General features: G+C 37.6%; 1 protein-coding gene across 1 annotated transcript in view; it reads left to right on the top strand.

The window, feature by feature from the left end:
* Window positions 1–8,597, top strand: part of LOC117402677 (fibronectin type III domain-containing protein 4-like) — a 47,165-nt gene extending 38,568 nt beyond the window's left edge. The window contains exon 6 of the mRNA XM_034921223.2: window positions 6,264–8,597. Coding sequence (XP_034777114.1) covers window positions 6,264–6,302 — 39 coding nt within the window. The 3' untranslated portion in view covers window positions 6,303–8,597. The remainder of the gene's footprint in view (window positions 1–6,263) is intronic.
* Window positions 8,598–16,466: the final 7,869 nt, after the last annotated feature.

The raw sequence follows: 16,466 nt of genomic DNA, 5'->3' as shown, positions 1-16,466 counted from the left end.
GACACAGGAGGCAGACAGTCAGTCTGCATCACTAATAATTCACAGGGTGGAGCAAGGCCACCTGATGTAGTGTTTAAAGACATGGAGTTAGTAACATATAAAACATGTAGAGAGAGGGGCTCCGCCTCTTCAAGGGCCAACGTATAGATGGGGGGTTCCGTCATTGAGGAGACTCGACACACAGGAGGGGGGTTACCGTCTCTGAGGTAACCCGACATACAAAGAGGGGTCACCATCTCTGAGATGACCTGACATACGAAGAGGCTCGCGAACCATAAAGAAAAACATTTATTAGTAATATTAACACAAGAAGTTCCGGCTCTTCAATGGCCCAAAATATACAGTATGGGGGTTCCGTCGCTGAGGAGACCTGACAAACAGGAGGGGGGCCACCGTCTTTGAGGTGACCCAACAAGAGAGGGGTCACTGTCTTTGAGGAAACCCGACAAACAAGAGGGGTTCTGCCGCTTGGGGATCCTCACATAAATAGAGGCATCAGAACCTGAAAGAGAAGAAGACAAAGAATCATGCAAGCTAAAGTAGGGGTTTGGCCAGGGGGTCCCCTCTGAGTCATGAAGAACCCTCTACGAGATAAATGAAGTGAAGCTTAAAGGGTTGGAGAAAGTGGAATCATTAACCCCCCAAAGAATGGACCCCCCGGCTCCACGCTGAAGATGTTTATGAGAAGAAAAAGGGGAACCGCCAATGCATAAAGCACAGGAGAAAAAAGAGAGAACATTTAACACAAAAAGGAAAGAAAACACTTAACATGACAAAAGGGGTTAGTAAGCTGTACCCTACTGACTATGTGAAGACCCTCTGCACAGTGGAAAGAAAAAAAACCTTTTATTTTTAGGAGGAAATCTTTGGTGGCCCTGGAGGAAAGGTCATCCCCACTAGCATACTGGCAATGGACTGATGAGCAGAGGTTATTTCAGATGATGAAGAACGAATATAAGCTTCCACTGCTGATGAGGTCCAGCGCCCCATATTTTTTATTATATGCTTGTTGATATTTGCTTTTGCAGCTGATGTGGCTGCCCCTGTTCTGAATGAATGAGGAGTGTAGAATTGTGGGGGAAGACCTGCTCTGGACACCACAATGGAGAGATGTGAAGAAAACCAATGCCTTGATACAATGGACCAGCTTGAATTGATGAACAAAGAAATGACCTTGCGTTCTGCGATGTACTTCAGCATGGAAGTGTAGGGGCATAGAGGAGAGTTGATTTTTGAAGGCTGAATACATTGTCCTTGTCGTCGCTGATCTGTTTTTGAAATGTAATGGAATAGGATGAAATGGGAATCTGGAATGAGCTTGAGGTCACTGCTGCGGATATCTAGAGTAGGAAAGCTGGAAGTAGAAGGAACTGTATATTCGGAGCATATCAAACCCCCCAAAATGTGGATAGGCATATGGTTTGCATAGTTAAATCATCAAATGGAGAAAAGCAGCCTTGGCGGAGAATTGAAATCAAGTTGCTGAGAATGTCTATAGAGATAGCCAGGCGAGCAGGAGATGGAGCCGATGAGCACTTGGAAATTCCTCACAGGAGGAGACAGACAGCTGGGATTGATAGTATATTAGAGAAGCAATGGACATCAAGCGAAATTGGTGTTGAATTCCTGACAAATAGGATTTGATTGTAGCTGATGCCAGATGTAGAGAGTCCTTTGCATGAACTATGAAAGCCATGATCCAGTCCTGGTTAAATGGAGTAGGATTAATCCTGCTTTGGGAGCAGAAAGTTACATAACAAGCCCAACCTGTAGAGTATGAGAATCTGGTAGAAGGTGTAAGTGCAGAAGCCATGTAATCTTGAGCTGAATTAAGTAGCTTATTGATAGTTGGATTCAGCAGCTTATGCTGCTGGAAATGGCAGAGCTGTAGGGACCAGACTGTGGAATTTGGAAATCTGTAAACGAGGAAGAGCATCAGCTGCATTATTATAAAAGCCCGGTAGGTGGCGAGTTTGTATTAGGAAATTGTTGGAAACTGAAATCCATACTAGTCGCCGTAGTAATTGCATGATAAGAGGGAAACTGGAAAGGCCTTTATTTATAATGTGCACTGTAGTTATATTATCGCAGTTAGAATAATAATGATTTCTTAGACCATAGATGACCCCATAGCTGGGCAGCTGCAACTATTGGTTATATTTGGAGAAGAGCTGTGGATTTTAGATGTGGAGATATATTTTCAATTTCCTGAGGCCATGTACTGGAAAACCATTGATTGTTTAAGAGACCTCCGAATCCCAGAGATGAGGCGTCTGTAAACAAAGCCAGGTCGTGTGGTGCTGAAATAAAATCGTCATAAAACATAGAAAGGCCATTCCAGTGCTGAATAAGAGAAGACCACATTTTAACATCTTTCCTAGCTTCTGAGGAAATATTAATGTAAGAGTCCAGGTTTTTTGCTGTTGATGCAAGCGCAAGTAGTCGAGATATAAACTTCCTCCCTTGAGGGATAATGCGAATTGCAAAGTTGAAATGGCCCAGCAAGGAAAGCAGTGCACATTTCCTACTGATCTGAAAGTTCTGAATAAGAAAATGAATATCGTTGAGTTTAGACTCGGATAGGCTGGCTTCAAACTTTTCTGTGTCTAGAATGATTCCAAGAAATTCCAGAGAATGCTTCTGAAAGTGTATTGAATATCTTCGGGCTGCTGCGGCAGCTGAAAGTTAACTGAGTAGTGAAACAGAACTTTCCTTCCCAGCATATACCAAATAGATGACGAAGAGAAGGATGGATTGGCATTACTTTAAATGCATCTGATATATCTGCTTTAGCTAACCAGGAACCTCGGCCTGCTAATTTAATAGCGTCTGAAACAGTGATGTAATGAAGAAAAAATTGATCATGAGGAATGAGCGAGTTGATGCTGCTGATGCTTTTTTCCTGACATTTTCCGAGTGGTGATGTCGAGCAGCAATATCCTTTTTGGAACGAGGTGACCAGAACTGTGTGGTTGCGGTAGGCAATCGGGAGAGCAGTACAGGGAAGCGCACAGTACTGCACCAGGGTGCAGCGCGGGCTTTTGCCTGGTTCTGGACCACGTGCAGTCACACAACCGGGGCAGCATGTAGCTTGCAACGGGGTGGAGCACAGCCTACAAACAGAGGGCACTGGGCCACCAAAGCACCGATGCACTAAGGGCACCGAGCACAGAGGGTGCAAGCACCGAGGGTACTGGCCAAGGGTGCCTAGTCTGGACCATGTGCAGTCACACAACCGGGGCAGCACATAGCTTGCAGGGGAGTGGAGTATAGCCTACAGACAGTATTTTGGAAATTGACTTCTGCACCAAGTGGCGGGGAACTGTCCGATTTTTGGCTGAGCGCACCAAGAGAGCAGGCCGAGACAATCCGGCAGAATCGACTTAACAGCGGGGCTGTTTTTTAGCTGCATATAGCAGAGGAAAAAAACACAAAACAGCAAGTGCTGTAAGGTTAGAAAGCAGACTACAATCGCAAAGCAATGTAGACTGTTGAAAAGAAAAAGATTAAACACAGCGCAGTTGTGCAGTGTTTATAGCTCAGTTCACAGAAGCAGAGTTTCCGATTCTGGAGAAGTCGCAAGCCGACTTCCAGCAATAAATTGCAGGGGAACTACCAGAAAACTCGTAGCGAGAGCTTTTTCACAAAGACTCACAGCAACTGGACAGGTTAGTTATACCTACCTTACTTACCTGATGTGAGAAGCAAAAGAGAACGTGATCTCTGTGTTATTCCCTCGGTAGGCGGGACCGAGGACGTCACTCCCCAGAAGGGCCTATCGGCAGCTCTGACATAAAATGCTCAGTAAATACCATAACCCAAAAGTATTGTTGTTGGTCGTCTTCGAATTAAAAGGGAACTACAATTGAGAAGTGTTGTATTTTTGATATTTTTTTTTACAGGCATTGAAAGAGAATATTATTTGAGTTGTATTTTGAGTTTGAAGAATTCTTGGAAGCCAATTTTACCACTATACATGGTGGTTTAAATGCCCAGAATGCTGTAAGCTAGTAACATAACAAACTAGTTTGTAATCAAAGTCAATAGACACTCTATTTAGTACATCTCCTGTCTAACTCAGGTGAACTTAGGTGGCCTGGGAATTAATGACAGGGCTGTGGATTGGTTCAACGACTATTTAACAAGTCAAACACAAGCAATAAGAGCTGATGGAAAATTTTCAACTTTTTAACTGTGTGCAAAGGGTTCAGTACTTGGACCATTACTATGTACTTTGTATACAAATGATTTGAGATGTAACTTGGGTACTACAAATTCAAGCATACATCTATATGCGGATGATACTATTCTATATACAGCAGGATATTCCATACAGGCTGTTCAGAGAGATCTGCAGACTGCATTTGATATTGTGCAAAAATAACTACTCCGAGATAGATTACTGCTAAATGCGACTAAGACTCAAACCATGTGATTTTGTTCTAATAGGAGGAAAATTAGTGATCAGACCTGGGCTATTACTACTTTGTATAGTGAATCACTCAAGAAAGTTTCCTCCTATAAATATTTAGGTATATGGATTGATGAGCATCTTACATTTAATTATCACATTGATAAACTGCTTTCAAAATTAGGACCTAAACTAGGTTTACTTTTTATGAATAAGACGTTTTTTTTTTCTCAGGGTAGCAAATTAAAGTTAGTGATTGTTACTATTCTACCTGTTTTGGACTATGGTGATTTTATCTATCAGTTTGCTTCCAAGCAGTCTTTGCAAAAATTGGATGTCATATATAATTCATGCTGCCGTTTCGTTTTAGAGTGTCTTTTTTTGACACAAAATTGCCAGATATAAAAAACTAGGATGGTTCTCATTGACAAATTGAAGGCTTTATCACTGGTATTGCTTCTTTTTTAAAGTTATTAAAGGTATGGTTCCCAATTATTTTAAGTACTTCAAAAAGGTCAATACTGGGGGCTCCCGAGTGGCACATCCAGTAAAGGCGCTCCGTGTGAAGTGCAGGATGTGCCCTATAGTCTGGACGTCATGATTTCGAGTCCAGGCTATTTCTTTGCCGACCGAGGACAGGAGCTTCCAGGGGGTGGCACCAGCGACCCCTGTAGTCTGGCCGGACACCTGCGGGCTTGCCTGTAAGCTGCCCGAGAGCTGCGTTGTCCTCCGACGCTGTAGCTCTTGGGTGGCTGCATGGTAAGTCCGCAGTGTGAAAAAAAGCGGTCGGCTGATGGCACACGCTTCAGAGGACAGCGTGTGTTCGTCTTCGCCCTCCTGAGTCAGCCCATATATGTTCACAAATCAGTTGCAGGTTAGGGGTTTAAAATTGGGATGTAGCTTATGCTAATTAATTTCTTTAACCATGTTGTTTTTTTTTTGTAATTTCCAGTCAACAGCGAGCAGACAGTTACATTTAAGCTTCCCGTTATGGGCTTGGGAATTTCCTACCCATAAATATATTCGAAAAAGTACTTTGCAACTGAAAAAAAAACCTGAACATTAAGGTCTGAGCAGGACAAGTGACATCTGTGAAATTGCAGGGAGACCTCCAACAATGTGAAGATAATTGAATCTGGAGGGGGCTTCTCTACTTAAATGCTATGCATGCTCATCAGTTCCCTGGCACCTGGTCGATTACACACAATGCAGCACACTTAACTTAAAACTGAAATATAAAATGATGATGATAAAGGCTAAATAGTGTGCTGTTCTGATATTTAGATTTGCTGGGTATTGGACCCATTTAAATTATGAAAGGTAGTAAAAGAAAATTGGATGTTGGGTATACAGATGTTCACATACTGTAGGGACCTGCAGAAACTGTTACCTTTGCTAAATAATAGATGAAGTCACAGAAGCTGGTATTGTGGTGTAAAAAATAAATGGTCATCAAAATGTACTTGAAAACTATGGACTAATGTCTATTACATTTGTGCAAATTGTGGTGGTGGTTTTTATAACATTATAAAGCATAGTTGTCAGAATTCTAGTACAGTGCATTTCATCCTGTGTAAAGATTCTATCCTGTGCACAGAACACTACTGCAGAATTCACAAGTTAAAAAAAGTTATGTATTATGTTAAACAGTTCATTCTCAATAGGATTTTAAGTTATGCATTGTGTCTTTTATTGTATGATATGTTATTCCACACAGCTGGAGCAGCCTGAACCACTGAACCCGCACAACTGAAGAATATTATAACAAAGCATACCCCCAAAACAATGAAAACACCTGCCCACTGGAAATAAATACACAAGTTTATAACTGACGGTTCTTTCTTTATTACAGTTTCAGAAAGCGCCATCAATCAACATCATTGAAGTTTGACCCAAGAGTACAGTATGTTGGCTTAAAGACAAACCCTCTGCAGATGTTTTTGTGAGACCGTGAGACCGTGGAATGGTTTCAGGGTAGGAGGCCTTTACCCCAAACGCATGTCACATTCTAAGCCATTTAGCTTTGCAGGAAATGTGCATGAGGCCTAAAACACAATGCATGACAAATGCAAGGTAGCACCCAATTTATCTTGATGATTGATCATTTGGAAACAGATCCATCTGATCTTGGATGTCCACTCATAGTTGTAAACAACGGAGGACAAGAAGAAAGGGTTGACACATTGCATTATCTTAACATTGTGCATTCTCTGGAATGAAATGTAAGAATACAATCATTTTTTTGCCAACCTCACTGAGACATGTTTTAGGAGCAGTCATAAATGGCAGGATAGGGGACACAAAGATACCTGATGTGGATGTTATCCAGATACGCACATCTGATTCTATTGAAGAACAAACATGAGGCCTGGGTTTTGGGTAAAACTTCCATTCCCTTTTTCGAGCCTATTTGATGAGTACTGATATATGAGCCTACAGTACATGACAGGTTATGATGTTCCTGCAATATTTATCCAACTATTATTAACTTGCCACAGAAATATCAAAAATGATTTTCTTTCAGAGTCAAAAATGCATTGTGCTTGTGAATCAACAATAACCATGTTGTACTGTTATAATTATGGCCTTGAGAAATTCACAGCAGATTCAGACTCGCCTACAGTTTAGTCCTTTACCTCTAGATGTCCATACCAAATAAGGGCTCCAGCTGAATTGATGTAAAGAATAATTTAGTTATTAACACGTTAACTAATAGCTAATTACGATTCATAAAATAGTGGTGTTAAACGATAAGGTGCTGGTTTCACAGTTAAGCAACGTACATATTAAATGAGACATGAATTTAAAACCTTTTACTAGGTTTATATCTGATAACGTGACTTCTAATGTGTTAGTCCTCGCTAGTAGCATCTGCAAGAGGGTAAAATATTGTTCACAATTACAGTATAAACAGTTTTATTTTATTTTTTTAACTGTTGCCCAAGCCTGGAACTGCGTATTAAACGGCATTGGAAAAGTACAATGCAAAGAAAGGTTAGTACTGTATACTGTACAGCTGATGTAAAGTGTGTAAGAATAAAACATACATCTTACGTAAGATATTTTAAACATATCTAAGTGTTTATTTTAATTGTTTGAGATGGACAAAAAACATATTGAGGTGTAAATAATATTATTGTTAAATTTGTTTACATTTTTTGGAATAACAATTACATTTTATAACAGCCAAATCTCTGAATAATATACGATGGTATATTCAGTACATTACCGTTATTATTATTATTATTATTATTTTTTTTTTTTTTGGAGAATTACACCAATAAGCATTAAAAGGTCTCCAAAATTACAAAGTTTAAACTCTGCTTCCAAAAAACAGAACGGGACTGACACAGTGGAAAGAAAGCTGTAAAAATCAAATGTCAAAAATAATAAATTTGCTGGTTATATAATAACAAGCACTGTGACAAGGGATGCACATACAGCCTTGATGTCAGAATAAACCGTGTGTTAAAACTGTACAACCTTGAGCAAGGTGGATTCAAACGCTGTACATGTTTCACGTACGAAAAGAATATCCTCCCTGGATTGCATTGCAAGATTCAATGAGAACTATAAATCTGAATTTAAAGGCTTCTGAATCTGAAAAAAAAGACACCAATGAATTTCTTTTGGTTCATAGAGACTGGAAATAATTGAGTGAAAAACTATTTCTAGTGGTAACATTTAAAGCAATATATGTTTAAGATGTGCCTAGCGCCCTTGAAAACATTTGGTATGTGAATCAATTCTGTCTTTGATATTTTCTACAAATCTATGTTATCTGTAGAACTAAATTACACATGAGCAGTTGTCATTCAAATCTTCTGTTAATTTTCCAAGGGCCTAGTGACAATGCTGTGTTCAATTCAGTTTTGTAAATCAATTAAAAAAAAAAAAAAACACTAAATGGAATAAAATAATTAAATATATTTTTGAAGCCCACAACAATATAATATTCAAGACACAACATTTCTTCTTTTTCTAAAAAGCTTGTAATTATTTTTTTTTTCTTTCACTATCCAACACTGCTGACTTGCAATATTTCTAAGCTGCTTGGGGAATGTTGTCAAATTATAAATACAGCAAATGAAAAGTGATATATATTATATATTAATGCTGGCTGAAAAATAAAATCCCTTTGCACTAGAAATTTTTTTTTCTTTGGAGTTACGTGTTTTTCAGATTAAATCATGTACTACTATACTCTGTGTCCTGTTTTTTTGTTTTGTTTTTTTAATCAGAAAGTGTGGTCACCAACTGAATTAACTCTTTTTATACAACAAAACTTTATTCAAATGAGGTGTTTGGCACTCACACACATCGCCCACCAAAGATCTTAAAAAACTGCCAATGTGGGACACATAGCCAATGAATGTGCAGAACAGGTAATACTTTTGGAATTATTTAATTACCCTTTAACCCCTTTAACATAAACACCCTGAAGATGCTAAATTCCTGTTTCCTAGGTTTGTCCCCAGTTTAGTTTTCTCTCTCTCACTTAATTAATGGAAGCATTGTATAAACCTGACATTCCATGGCTCAACTGAAAATATTGGATTTCTTTACTCGAAGGGCCTCAACCTCTGTGGTGCTCTGCATATAATACTGCTGCTTCTCTGCCAATGACTCGGCCTAGCCATATCTCTTCCAGCCAGGGTGAGGAGGATAAGACTGTATTTGTAACGAGTCTGAATAGCAATTGGAATACAGGCTCAGATGTAATACCTATTCCCACTAATCTGTGGCTGCCACAGATAAATCCAGCCAAACATTCTAACTTAGAAGTTCTCTACTGTATTAATATCACAGTATGGATTAAATCTAAAATGCCGTTCTAAAATTTTTTGAAGCTTTTTGGAGAATAAAGACATAAAGAATAAGTGTTGCTTCTGTGCAACAACTGAACTGTTGCTCTAAAATGTTATATTGAATGATTCCTATATAAGTAGGTGTGCACTTTTACCAGCTTCTGTTTTTGTTTTACAACATATATACAACATATATACTACAAGGTTTGTAGGACAACTCTTACCTTTGTTTTCCAGGTCACAGACAAGGCCAATCCCCTGTTTTCAACATTTACACATCAGTAGAACTGATCATCTTTTAAAAAGTAAAGATAATATTCATGTGTTTGTCTAACGAGACAGAACCTCTGAAAAAGCAAACGGTCAGAAAGGTTGGTGTAGTCCCAGAAGTGTACGGCTGTGACTGGAGTGATGAATAGAGATTGTTAAGCAGTGCAATATAACTAGAATATTTTAGATGTCATTTTTCATGAGAATATACTACAGTATTGTATATCACAAGCATGGGGAAAAACTAACATGGGCTACATTTTTGTTATTCCACATAAGTGGAATAACATGAGTGGAATAACATGCTTCCCAGGACTAGTTCCAATCTAGTGGTGTGCAGCTGAATCTCAGGATGGAGCTGTGCTTTGGTACTTCAAACATTACTGCCACCCATACGTGTTTTATACAACTTTAAAATGTCTGAAATCATTTCAGATTTCTATTGTTGTTTTGATTAGGACTTCGATTTCCTTAATGTTCCTTAATTTCAAATGTCACATTTTTCATCTTTTTTGTTAAGTATATGGAAACCTATAACGCAGTATGTAATTCAATATGTTAACGCAACATTATTCAGCAGGTTTCATTCGACTTTATGAAGCAAAATGTATTCATTCTATAGGGTGATGCAAAATGCTTGGCCATAGCTGTGCACATGATTGATTATCTATTTACTCAGGTCTTGTGAGAAGTGGCTATTGAATGATTTGGTTAATTATGATAAATAAAAAAATTTGCTTCTGTTGCCCCCACCAAGCTACAAGAAAATTGTTCAAACATAACCGTTAAAATATAGCCTTGTTTTTATTATGAATTTCCTGTGTAGGCTTATTTTACTCAGTGTCCAATCAGATAAGTGTGGTTCTGAGTTATGGTCGGTTGGCATGGATTTTGTGAGTCAATGACTTCTTGCTCAGTGATTAAGGGAGTGGGATGACTATTAAGATTGTATCTTAGCTCACTGATATTTTAATATTTTAATCTGAAGACAATGTACATTTTTAACTTTAGAAATACTAAAAGACACTTAAAACATGATTACATTTGTTTAAGTATTTAAACATGTAGCACTATTAAGTGTTTAATAGTTTTAATAGTCCCCCCCGTCCCCCGTCCCCGTCCCCGTCCCCCCCCATCTTAGACACGGTTCGGTTTTAAACCTTTTAAATTTGAATATAATCTTAACCAGAATTTTTTCATTTTGCTGTTAAAAAGTCTAACTTTTAAAAATAATACAAATAAATCTTATTTTATGCAGATTTAATTCAATATAAGTAAAATTTCACATAAAAAATGTACAGGACATGTCAGCCTCCTGCTCTGAACACACAAAGAAAAGGTTGTTGCCTCCATAAAGTAATGTATAGTAACCATTAAAACCTCTTTACTGTCTTATATTTCCCATGGAGAACATGATTTAAATGTGTTTGATTCGTGCAAAGGGTGTAACAAAGATAATTGTTGCTGAGATTACCTAATCTTACATCCTAGGGGGCCACATTAGCCACATTCGCTCTAGAAACCACTAAAATTGATGAGGCTTATTAGCTGGAGAATTACAGGTCTTACTTTTAATACACAGACTTAATAATATACAGTTTGCATTTCAAATTGGCCAGAAAAACAGAAATAAATAAAGAGCAACCAAAATAAAAATGAGGAGAGATCAAAGTTGCACCCAGCATGAACAAATGCACAAATCATGTCAATTCCCACCACTAGCTGTCAGTATTTTTTATTTTTTTATTTTTATTGATTTCAAACTTTTGCGTGGGAGTGCTGCAGAGCCAAATTGTTTGCTCTTCTGGAAAACTGTCGGATCAGATTTTTAGTTTTAATGTTCATTTTTACTGTTTTCAAACCAATATGCTATTTTAAAAGCTTCCAAGTCTCTTGAGAATAGGGATTGTCCAAGGCTGGGAAGAATAATGTGTTTTCTTATTTGCCTCTGAGTTCAAAGCTATCCCAGGAAAGTTATCATAATCAATCCCTGTCCCTTTGTCTATACAAACAGTTGTGCTGAAATGCCTTATATAGATATATAGATATATAGATATATAGATAGTAAATATGGACTGGAGAGGAGGGCTATATGACCCGAGGGAAGACTATTGTTACCGACAGGGGGCTATAATGCCCGAAGCCGCAGGCACCCTGGAGGTAACAATAGACTTCTCTGGGGGCATTTAATTTTCCACTATGGCTGAGTCTGCAGTACATATTTAATATATGAATCAGCCAAGAAAATAAGTGAGGCAAAGTTGGATAGTAAATACGACTTTATATATTTTGTTTAAATATAGCTGATACAGCATATGTAATTAAATATTGACTTGTATAGTTTGTTTAAATAAATAAATAGCAGAAAATGTTTTTGAAGTTTATCAGCTCTCCTTGTGGCTTGCTGACTGCTGCATTATCCAGTTTATATCCCGGCCATCATATTTGTTTACATTGTCGAGTCAGAAAACAGTTACAGTGACGTTTCAATCACCATTTTAGTGTTTGGAGCAGCTTTCTTTTGCTGTATGTTCTATAATTAATTTTCTGTTAAGTCACAGAATCGGTGTTCAGCCATTTTCTCTTGTTGTGAGGAGTAAAGATGAAAGGTGTTCCTTTGAAAAGGGGCAGGACTGACAGTGATGTGAACCAATCACATGACAGATGGAGACTATTGCCTGGTGGTGTAAGGATGTTAGGATCTAGTTTTTCTCCTATGATGAGGTTTTATATACTTTAATATGTGGGGCACTGTCCAAAGGCTTTTATTGACAAAATAGCATATACAGGTATGTTTAACTTTAAAAATTAAAACATGTGTGCCTTAACAAGGAAGGACCAAAGCACTTGTCAACTAGTGGTGACATCTAATGTGCTTGGAAAACAGTCTCTGTTACTAGTAAATAACCCTTTACTCCATCTCAGATTTATCCACTCAGAAGAATATTATCTCCTCAGACACAGAATGTGCCCTGTACAGTGGTTATATATCGCTTTACAACACACCTAATATAACACATTTCTGTGACAATGTTCTTTTTTAACCCAAAATAACCACTGCCTGAGTCAGAGGAAGGATTGTTACTCCTCGTAGTTCTAAACCTTGGAATTTGGGAAAATATAATGCATGTCACCTTAAAAATAGGCTTCAGTTCTGAACTTAACTCCCTGGCTTAGGCCTGTCAAACAATGAGAATGGTTCTGGACTGGAAAGATTAATTTTCCTTCATTTAATTAAGTTAGTTTATTCTCACCATAGACATGGGTGGCTTGAAACCAAGTGCTATGTTATTATAACTAAAACATTGTATACACTTCAAAACAAAGTGTATTATAAACTGTTGTATCTTTACAGCCTACAATGTTCTTGTTCTACACGTAACAAACACATTTGCTGGTACAGTAACAGGTTGTAAATATTTATTCTGCCATTGCATGTGCATGAGGAAGCTTTTTTTTTTTACAGCATTTACTCTCTAAATAATTCAGAGATTTATTTTTCCCTGATGCGTGTGTTGTTTTCCAAAGTGCCAAAAGGTAGGTGTTTATAGAAGGAACTCACTTTACTCGCTTAAATGCAGATCTGACTAATGGTTCCTTGTATTTGTTTTTAGTAAACTAGAAGTCCATTGGGCCTGCTATTTGTCACGTCTCATAATAATAAGTTGACCTTTACTGACAGGGCATCTTTCAAAGGGTATTAGGCTATGTATCATGTACTTCATTTGCATTCCCCATTGCTCATAATACGACTGGAATGTACAGTTGATGTGAGTTCCCCTCCATTTAATACTGTATAAGGAAACTCAGCACCTTACATGTTAATAAGTGAAGTGCTGAAATACAGTAGTAAAAGGCAGTTATCCAGATTCTGCAAACATTAAACCTCTCTTATTTCTGAATCATTTTCTTAATGGCAAACCAACACAAATTTTACAATAAAACCAGAATGTCTGAGAAAGGTAGCGGGAACAACTGTAGGTGAAAGACACAAATCATTTCTAACATGTAATAATGTATTCAATAGTTTATGGAGGAGTAGAAATCAATGTATTATATTTATTCAATGCCTTTTCTTTTCTAATCTTATAGAGAGACATGTCAATACACACAGTAATTACAGTATTTTTCCCATTCTCTGTTTATGGTCTTTAAATCTCATGACTTTTATGGTTTCATATCAATATACATACATGGGTTTTGTTTCTTCTTAAGGGAGTGTTTAAACAGTGAATGAGATATGAAACCCACACAAGCCCAAAGGAGTAAGTACATTTCAGACTGATGCAAAGAAGTTCTGTGATCGAGCTGCAAGTGTCTAAGGAGCAGTACTTCCTATAATTAAACTGTGGCTGTAGATTTCCTAAACCATTTAAAATGGCAGAAAATGGCAGCAGTTACACCAAAACACAATGGTTGAACTCTTTTAAATGAGCCAATGAAAACAACATAGCAGAAAACATCTGTAGTGTAATTATATTGTTTTGCAATTCATGTATGGCTTTTCACGTGAGATCAAAAAATAATGTCTAAACAGTTGCACATATGTGTGAAGTAAAATATTTGAGACATGTACAGAATTCTGTCATTCTGCCTGTCCACCTTCAGATTCCTGTGTCAAATTACAAAGACCAAAGCAATGTACATTACCAACATAGACCTTCCTCTCTGCATGATACTCCCATAAACTGTATTAAAAAGCATAATACTCACTCCATCAAAAAACAAACAAAACACTCTGTCCAGTTTTGAAATTTTCATAAACCCATTTAATTCATGTACATATCTGAATCTCAACAATTGTCAAAGTCCCATATACAAATTCCATTTTACAAGTACTAGCAATTACATGTGCTACTTTTAAAGTCTATTATTACAATGTTATTTTTATTATTATTATTTATTTCTTAGCAGACGCCCTTATCCAGGGCGACTTACAATCGCAAGCAAATACAAATACATTCAAGTGTTACAATATAAGTCATACAATAGAACAAGAAATACAATAATTCTCAAGTGTGACAAACCACAATTCAATAATACAGCAGATAATAGTGAAAGTTACATCAGGATATGATTAAGTAGTGATAGTTACATCAATGTTGTTATTAGAAATCCCATGTTGCATAGATTTCAGCAAAACCACCTTGTATCCAATAATATTGAAATAATACTGAAATATAGTATGCTGTTTTGAAGACTAGTTTGACTTTGGGAATGGTATTTTTTAACTAATGATACAGCTGCTGATGTGTGAAACTTGTAATACAAAAAAATAAAATGGTAGAGGATCACCAGTATTTAAATCAGAGTACTTTAACACTGCAAATCAAACACTTTGGCAGCTCAGTACTTTGTATTCACCCTTTGTCGATTCATTACATTGAATGGTTGAAAATGGTGGGCGTGCCTCCAAGTGTAGAATGGAATAAAGAATGGGATGGTTCAAATAGAATGTGTTCAGATAAAAAAGGGTTCAGTACAGCTTGGGAAACACTATTGGAATTCTTTTTCTGTGGTTTGTATTCAGTCAAGAAACAGGGGTTTTAAAAACAAAGGCATACATTGTACATGGGAAATAATCAGCATTGTTCTCAGTAACATCAAAATAATAATTTCTAAGAAAAACTGTGCTTCTTGTTCCTTGTGAGTTATAAACTTTTTTTTTTTTTTTATGGTGTGTTAGCCCCTACCATGACACAGTTTTCACTGTGATGCATTTTTGCCAAAAGGTAAAAATAGAATATGAAGGGGTGGATTCTTCTTTCTTTAAACAGTGAAAGAGAAATGAAGCCCACACAGCCCCACAGGAGTGAGGAGATCTCAGATTGATGCAAACCAGCTGTGCTCAAGATGAGTACATCTAATGAGCAATACTTTTTACTTTTAAACTGTGTAGAATTCTTTAACCCGTTCAAATTCCCTAAAATGGAAGCTGTAGTAAACAAGTTAATGTTACTCTTGTTTTACACCTTTATCTCAGCTTAATATTCTATGAAAGCAACACAATTGTACAGTGCCTTGCGAAAGTATTCGGCCCCCTTGAACTTTGCGACCTTTTGCCACATTTCAGGCTTCAAACATAAAGATATGAAACTGTAATTTTTTGTGAAGAATCAACAACAAGTGGGACACAATCATGAAGTGGAACGAAATTTATTGGATATTTCAAACTTTTTTAACAAATAAAAAACTGAAAAATTGGGCGTGCAAAATTATTCAGCCCCCTTAAGTTAATACTTTGTAGCGCCACCTTTTGCTGCGATTACAGCTGTAAGTCGCTTGGGGTATGTCTCTATCAGTTTTGCACATCGAGAGACTGAAATTTTTGCCCATTCCTCCTTGCAAAACAGCTCGAGCTCAGTGAGGTTGGATGGAGAGCATTTGTGAACAGCAGTTTTCAGTTCTTTCCACAGATTCTCGATTGGATTCAGGTCTGGACTTTGACTTGGCCATTCTAACACCTGGATATGTTTATTTGTGAACCATTCCATTGTAGATTTTGCTTTATGTTTTGGATCATTGTCTTGTTGGAAGACAAATCTCCGTCCCAGTCTCAGGTCTTTTGCAGACTCCATCAGGTTTTCTTCCAGAATGGTCCTGTATTTGGCTCCATCCATCTTCCCATCAATTTTAACCATCTTCCTTGTCCCTGCTGAAGAAAAGCAGGCCCAAACCATGATGCTGCCACCACCATGTTTGACAGTGGGGATGGTGTGTTCAGGGTGATGAGCTGTGTTGCTTTTACGCCAAACATAACGTTTTGCATTGTTGCCAAAAAGTTCGATTTTGGTTTCATCTGACCAGAGCACCTTCTTCCACATGTTTGGTGTGTCTCCCAGGTGGCTTGTGGCAAACTGTAAACAACACTTTTTATGGATATCTTTAAGAAATGGCTTTCTTCTTGCCACTCTTCCATAAAGGCCAGATTTGTGCAGTATACGACTGATTGTTGTCCTATGGACAGAGTCTCCCAC

The sequence above is a fragment of the Acipenser ruthenus genome, chromosome 5 (genome assembly GCF_902713425.1).
Source record: "Acipenser ruthenus chromosome 5, fAciRut3.2 maternal haplotype, whole genome shotgun sequence".
Lineage (NCBI taxonomy): Eukaryota > Metazoa > Chordata > Actinopteri > Acipenseriformes > Acipenseridae > Acipenser > Acipenser ruthenus.
The sequence above is the reverse complement of the archived record's forward strand: the minus strand, read 5'-3'. Positions and strand labels throughout refer to the sequence as shown.